Genomic DNA, 7500 nt, shown 5'->3' with positions numbered 1-7500 from the left:
GTAGGAAGAAAGGGAGAGTAGGGAGAGAAGAGAGAATAACGAAGAGAGAAGGAGAGATAGAAAGAGAAAATGAAAGACGTAGAGAGAAGTAACGAAGGAAAGAAGAGAAAGAAGAAGAAGAGAGGAGGGAGAAAATAGCAAGAAGGGAGACTGGGGAGAGAGAGAGAAAGACGAAGAGAGAGAAGGAGAGACAGAAAGAGAGAAAAGGCGTAGACAGAAGGAACGAAGGAAAGAAGATAAAGAAGGGAGAAAGAGGAAGAATATAAAGAGAGGGAAGATTAGGGAGAGAGGGAGAGGGCGAGGGGAGGGAATATGTACAAAGGGGGAGGTGTGATGTTTGGGGGAGGAAACAGGAGATGGACACGCGGGAGAAATTCAAAAATCAAAGAATCGAGCCGATGCAAAAACGACAAGAAGGGGAAAGAGAATAGAAAGATAAATAAGACACACGCAGAAATGTATAGGGGAGAGGGACAAACACACACACACACACACACACACACACACACACACACACACACACACACACACACACACACAGAGACAGAGACAGACAGAGACAATGTGTTTTTTTTTCATATTTAAATTTCCCCTTTATTTAATTTTCAAAGCTGCGGAAAAATCTCTCTCTCTCTCTCTCTCTCTCTCTCTCTCTCTCTCTCTCTCTCTCTCTCTCTCTCTCTCCCGACGACATATTGACAGACAAACACAAAACGACACAAATTATTTACGCCAAATATTCAGAGCAAATTTATTATCACCCTCCCTCCCTCTCTCTCCCTCTCTCTCCTCTCTCTCCCTTCCTCCCTCTCACAGATTGGTACGGTCACCATCACGCCCTTGGAAACTGGTGCCAGTACCCTTCGACTGACGGAGGGAGAGAGAGAGAGAGAGAGAGAGAGAGAGAGAGAGAGAGAGAGAGAGAGAGAGAGAGAGAGAGAGAGAGAGAGAGAGAGAGAGAGTAACACTAACATATGTGCCGTCCTGTTAAAGGAAGGGAGAGTTTGGTCTGCACTTGTTTTACTCCCGGTAATCAGAGAGGGAGAGGGAGAGGGAGGGGGAGAGGGGGAGGGAGGGAGACTGGGGGGAGGGAGGGTAAGGGGAGGAGAGGTGACAGAAGGCTATCCGATTACTGATACTTTTTTTGTCTCTCTCTCTCTCTCTCTCTCTCTCTCTCTCTCTCTCTCTCTCTCTGATACTTCTCCATCATGTTAGTAATTGATGACGGGGAGGGAGGGAAGGAGGGAAGAGAGAGAGAGAGAGAGAGAGAGAGAGAGAGAGAGAGAGAGAGAGAGAGAGAGAGAGAGAGAGAGAGAGAGAGAGAGAGAGAGAGAGAGAAAAAGAAGAGACACCAAGAGAAAAGATGATGAGGAAATTCTCTCTCTCTCTCTCTCTCTCTCTCTCTCTCTCTCTCTCTCTCTCTCTCTCTCTCTCTCTCTCTCTCTCTCTCTCTCTCTCTCTCTCTCTCTCACAAACACATTAGAAAACCGCAAAATTAGGAGGTTAGGCCAGCATGAAATGACGAGGAGGAGGAGGAGGAGGAGGAGGAGGAGGAGGATATATAACAAATATCGAATTACGCGAAAAACACATTGACATAAAATAATTGAATTAAAAAAAAAAAAAAACAGGGAGGAGGAGGAGGAGGAGGAGGAGGAGGAGGAGATAAAGTAAAAATTATTAACCTGAAGAAAAGTTATATTGAACGAAAACCTGCAGAATAGGAGGAGGAGGAGGAGGAGGAGGAGGAGGAGGAGGAGGAGGAGGAGGAGGAGGAGAAGGAGCAGGAGGAGGAGGAGGAGGAGGAGGAGGAGGAGGAGGAGGAGGAGGAGGAGGAGGAGGAGGAGGAAAGTCACGTCGCGAGCCACTAATTGCCTGATTGGTCTGGTAGGGAAGTGTTCATCATCTCTCTCTCTCTCTCTCTCTCTCTCTCTCTCTCTCTCTCTCTCTCTCTCTCTGGAAAAAGATGTATATAAAATGAAAGTACAAATAAAATGTATATTTGTGTGTGTGAGAGAGAGAGAGAGAGAGAGAGAGAGAGAGAGAGAGAGAGAGAGAGAGAGAGAGAGAGAGAGAATGAGAAATGGGGTGATAGAACTGAAATTGGAATAGAATTGGGGAGAGAGAGAGAGAGAGAGAGAGAGAGAGAGAGAGAGAGAGAGAGAGAGAGAGAGAGAGAGAGAGTGGTGGGGGGGAAGTAGGGAGAGGGAGAGGGTAGATGAGAGGAGCGTCAGATCACAATCACTCGTTGATATATTAATGTTCTATGCCACCTTGCCTCTCTCTCTCTCTCTCTCTCTCTCTCTCTCTCTCTCTCTCTCTCTCTCTCTCTCTCTCTAAGTAACTTCTCTTCCTTTTTCTTATCTCTTCTTCTTAATCCTCCTCCTCCTCCTCCTCCTCCTCCTCCTTCTCCTCCTCCTCCTCCTCTTCTTCTTCTTCTTCTTCTTCTTCTTCCTCATATATCAAAGGAAGTTTCTAATAAAAATATTTCTAAATCATTAAACTTGCGTAGTATCTTATATTTTTTTGTTAAGCATCTCTCTCTCTCTCTCTCTCTCTCTCTCTCTCTCTCTCTCTCTCTCTCTCTGGGAGGGAGAGAGAGAGAGGGTCCTCACAATAGAACAAGTAAAACAGGTGGTCCCATATTTTATTCAGAAAGACCCTCCCTCCCTCTCCCTCTCCCTCTCTCCCGCCCTCCTCTCCCTCCCATCTCCTCATCACACACACACACACACACACACTGGACATTGCGGGGTTAGACTGATAAAGGAGCAAAGAGAGGAGGAGGAGGAGGAGGAGGAGGAGGAGGAGGAGGAGGAGGAGGAGGAGGAGGAGGCGAGTTACATTCGTACTAGTTATCATAATAAATGATAATAATAACAACAACAACAACAACAACAACAACAACAACAGCAGCAGCAGCAACAACAACAACAATAACAATAGGCCTAAATAGAGCAGTACATAGACCTAAGGAAGAGTAGAACCATTAGTCTTGCCAGTGACGGGGTGATGGAGGTGAGAGGGGGGTGAGGGGTGAGAGGGAGAGGGTGATTGAGTGAGAGGGGGTGAGAGGGGATCTATTGAGGCTGTGAAGAGGGAAGGAGGGAGAGGAGAGGGAGAGAAGGGTGAGGAGATAATGGGGGAGCGATGTAGATGATGGGAGGGAGGGAGGGAGGGAGGGAGATGAGGGAGGGAGGGAGGGAGGGAAAATAATGTTAGAGGAGGTAACATTTTCTTTAGTGAGAGGGAAAAGATCAGGTGAATTCGAGAGAGAGAGAGAGAGAGAGAGAGAGAGAGAGAGAGAGAGAGAGAGAGAGAGAGAGAGAGAGAGAGAGAGAGAGAGAGAGAGAGATAACTGATACCTTTCCTCTAACAAGCCACTAATGAAAGCAGCACACGACGTCACGTAGTTGTATTAATTTTGCAAGTTTTCTTTATAGTAGTTAATTAGTTTCCCCCTCGTAATTTCGCCGCCAATGAATCGCTTTTCCTTGTATATTTGTCACTTCACCACAAATTACTCGCCTTCCCTTTTGTATTTCCGCTTCCCTTTATATTTCTCACCTCACCCTGTAAATAATCTCTTTTTCCTTTAAATTTCCCACTTGAACTGGCACACGTGACTTGCCTTGGCTTTCCCTTGCCTAAACACACACACACACACACACACACACACACACACACACACACACACTTGTTACCTCTCTCTCTATATATGGCACTTTCATTTATTTAGGTCCACGCCCTCGTCACAGGAGCTTTCACTGTATTGACAGAAAGGTTGTGTTTTATTTATCAAGATTCTGCGTCACGTAACAAATAAATCTGCGTTACTCTGACTGTGGGAAGCAATGAAGTAATTTGTCACCACCTCTCTCATCTATCTCCCCACCATAGCCAGCCGCCCCAGGTTCATCCTAACCACGCGGCGCCACTCACTCTACCATGAGATGCACACTAACCTCACGTGCATCTGTGTGGCCCTGCAGCAGCACCAGCATCACCACAGCACAGCAGGAGAAGGCACAGGGCGCGAGATCACAAGAGAATGGCACTGAACTGGTCTGCCTGATCACCACCGCGTCCCGAAACACTCCGCCAAACCCCGACTACTTCCAAAAGGCTCTAGATGAAGTGACGCGGGTTTCTAATGGTGTTTCTATGATTCTAGTGACACATTAACAGCATTTCTGCATTACCAACAGGAAAACACTTTTCATAACCCGGCTAATCATCTCTGTGGCCTTTGAAAATAGTGGCGGTGAGAGAGCGAAGTGTCTGTGAATGAATGAAGACGTGTCCCCGAGATGAGTGACGTCACGCGCACCTCCAGGGTTGCCTTGCCAAGCCTCACCACTGTTGCAGCTTAGAATTTAACTACTTCAGGTCTTCTCAACGTGCGAGTCTCACTTAACCCTTCTCGTCCATCTTTTGTACAGGAATGACTCTGTTTAAGGTGCTTGTCGCTTTGCTTATCTTGTTTCCTTGGGGTAGTCGGCGCATCCCTGCCTTCGTACGCCGCCACCAAAATGTCGTACACAAACAAACTATATAATCACTGTAATTTTCAGATATCTTAAGCTCTCATTTTTGTCCTCACTGGTGTGTGTGTGTGTGTGTGTGTGTGTGTGTGTGTGTGTGTGTGTGTGTGTGTGTGTGTGTGTGTGTGTGTGTGTGTGTGTGTGTGTGTGTGTGTGTGTGTGTGTGTGTGTGTGTGTGTGATAATATGAACAGATAAATGAATAAAAGAACAAATGCGTAAACACACACACACACACACACACACACACACACACACACACACACACACACACACACACACTCACACACAAACACACACACACACACACACACACACACACACACACACACACACACACACACACACACACACACACACACTCACACACACACACACACACACACACACACACACACACACACACACACACACACACACACACACACAGGTGACAAAAATATGAGAATACGAATGAGAATAATTAATTCACACGTTGCGAGGCTCACACGGCCACCAGCCCAGCACCATCACACGCGTCATTTGTCACCATTACTCCCGTGAACACAATTTGTCATCACATTATTGGAACTAATCACCCCAGACTCAGCGAGAAGAACCATCAATACTCACTGTGTTTTGGCAGAGCAGGAAGTGCTGGTGTTTCCCGCAAGACTTGATGCCATTAGCTAACTGCGCCGCGTCGTGTCTGCAGCGACCCACAAGACAGTGCCGCAAGGTGAGTGCCTGGGAAGAGAGATATACACGTGTTGATAAGCCTTCTCCTGACAGTGCCGCGTGACAGTGCCGCAAGGTGAGTGCCTGGGAGGAGAGATATACACGTGTTGGTAAGTCTTCCCCTGACAGTGCCGCGTGACAGTGCCGCAAGGTGAGTGCCTGGGAGATGGAGTGGAGCGCCAAGACCCGCGGCGTCCATTACATAGCCAGCCCTCAGCCACACGCCGCTGCCGCAACTCTCTGCTTGCTGCGTTTCAAAAAGTTATCAAATAGAATTAAAAAAAAAAAAAAAAAAAAAAAAAGAAACACTAACTGCCACAAAATCAAGTGAACACAGTAACCAAATAGCACAACAAACCTGTGTGTGTGTGTGTGTGTGTGTGTGTGTGTGTGTGTGTGTGTGTGTGTGTGTGTGTGTGTGTGTGTGTGTGTGTGTGTGTGTGTCATCCCTGAGGGGAGGACACACACATGGGGAAGGGGGCTGCACGCGGGAGGGGAAGCGCCCTTGGGAGGGGGTGTGACCTGTTCCTGGTGAGGGCGAGGGTGCGTGACCTCTTCTGGGAGGTGCCAGTGACCTAGCAGGGCGAGGGGCATAAAAACCCCCGCCCTGGGGACCTGAGGGGGCGGGGGGCGACGATGCAGCTCGTTAGCGCCACACAGGCACGGCACAGGCACGCGGGGCGCGAAGCAGAGGGGAGGCGGGGAGTGTCACGCTGGGGAGGCGCCACACCCACGCACGGGCAGGGGAGGACACGGCACGGCCCAGGCAGCAGGGATGAGGCAGAGGGCAGCTCTGTGGAATAGGGGAACACAGGGAAGACCTCCTGACGCAGGGGATGAAACAGAGGAAGCTGTTAAATCCCCAGCAGCAGCAGCGGCAGCAGCAGCAGCACCAGCAGGGGAAGGGGAAGACAGACACGAACAGAATAAAAATATGAAGTTTTAGTCCCCGCAGCAGCAGCAGCAGCAGCAGCAGCAGCAGCAGCAGGGTCAGGGTCCCGTCGTCGTCGGCGGCTGTGTTCAGCGTCGCACGTCTGAACCTCGTTCCGCAGCAGCAGCAGCAGCATCAGCAGCAGCAGGATGAGGGTCCCGTCGTCGGCAGCTGTGTTCAGCGTCGCCCCTCTTCTGGAGCAGCAGCAGCAGCAGCATAGGGGCGGGGCGGGGCGGGGCGGGGCGGGCGGTGGGTGGGTGCTGGCGGGGCGTTTTAATCAAATAGTCTTGGGAGTGCCGCCAGGGAGCAGCCTGGCTAAATTATGCACACGGCAACTTCTTGGCGGGCCGCGGCTCCTGGCGGCTCCTCGCGGCTCCCGGCGGCTCCGCGAGGCTCCTCGGGGCAGCGTGATCTATTGGACTGCGACGCAACATTCATCAGCCAATGAGCGGCCTCGCTGCGCTTTCCATGAATCTTGGTTGGCCAATTAGCGTCACGTCTCGGGAGGACGGCCAATCCAGGGCGTGGGCGCCGCGGCAGGAGGCGAGTACCGGGGCGGACTTGTCGCGGCGCCCCGCGCGGGGACACCAATTTCTCCAGCGTAACAAATTTTTAATCCGATTTCTGTCGCGCTAATCGGGCAGTCCTGAGAGGAATTGAGTTAAGGGTCGTTAGCGTCAATTGGCAGGTGGGTGACAGGGCTCGCCGAGGGCCCGCTGCCCCCTGCTCCACCCCTCCCTGCCCCCTACGCAGCCCCCGCCCGCCGGCAGCAGACAGCACGCCGCGTTTTTGCTCGCTCTGATTACGACAGATTCACGGCGCGGTGGCCCGGCAGAATAAAACTATGACATTGACAAGACACCGCCACTTAAACACAAATTACCGGTGATTTCGGCCCGGTGTCGCCGCGGCGGAACACGGCGACAAGACACCGCTGCTCAAAGCGTAATTACCGCCCACTTTTCAACACTCTGTCGCTCACACCATAATATGTATTTGTCCACAGCCGCCCGACATCCGCCACGCCACCGCCGCCGCCGCCGCCGCCACGGACAAGGCCGGGCCGTGTTCGCCGCCTCGCCCAGGGACGCAGGGTAACACGACGACGCTGGCGGCACGCTGCTGACCACCAACACCGCTAAGTGACCGCGAACTGCCTTCTACACACTACACGGCCAGGCCACGGGAGGACCGCTCAGGCCACGCCACTAACAGGCCGGCACCGTACGGCGGCACTGTAGGGCGGCACTGTGGGGCGGCAGTGTACAGCGGCACTAAAGGGCGGCGCCGTAGGGCGTCACCAAAGCGC

At 51.3% G+C, this 7500-nt stretch overlaps 1 protein-coding gene across 2 annotated transcripts in view; it reads right to left on the bottom strand.

Annotated features, from left to right (window-relative positions):
- Positions 1-7500, bottom strand: part of LOC135094662 (transcription factor collier-like) — a 194008-nt gene that overhangs the window by 154675 nt on the left and 31833 nt on the right. For both annotated transcript variants that reach the window (XM_063994954.1, XM_063994955.1), the window contains exon 2: positions 5156-5269. In XM_063994954.1, the coding sequence (XP_063851024.1) occupies positions 5156-5208 (53 nt within the window). In that variant the 5' untranslated portion in view covers positions 5209-5269. The remainder of the gene's footprint in view (positions 1-5155; positions 5270-7500) is intronic.

This window comes from Scylla paramamosain, chromosome 46 (assembly GCF_035594125.1).
Source record: "Scylla paramamosain isolate STU-SP2022 chromosome 46, ASM3559412v1, whole genome shotgun sequence".
Classification (NCBI taxonomy): domain Eukaryota; kingdom Metazoa; phylum Arthropoda; class Malacostraca; order Decapoda; family Portunidae; genus Scylla; species Scylla paramamosain.
The sequence above is the reverse complement of the archived record's forward strand: the minus strand, read 5'-3'. Positions and strand labels throughout refer to the sequence as shown.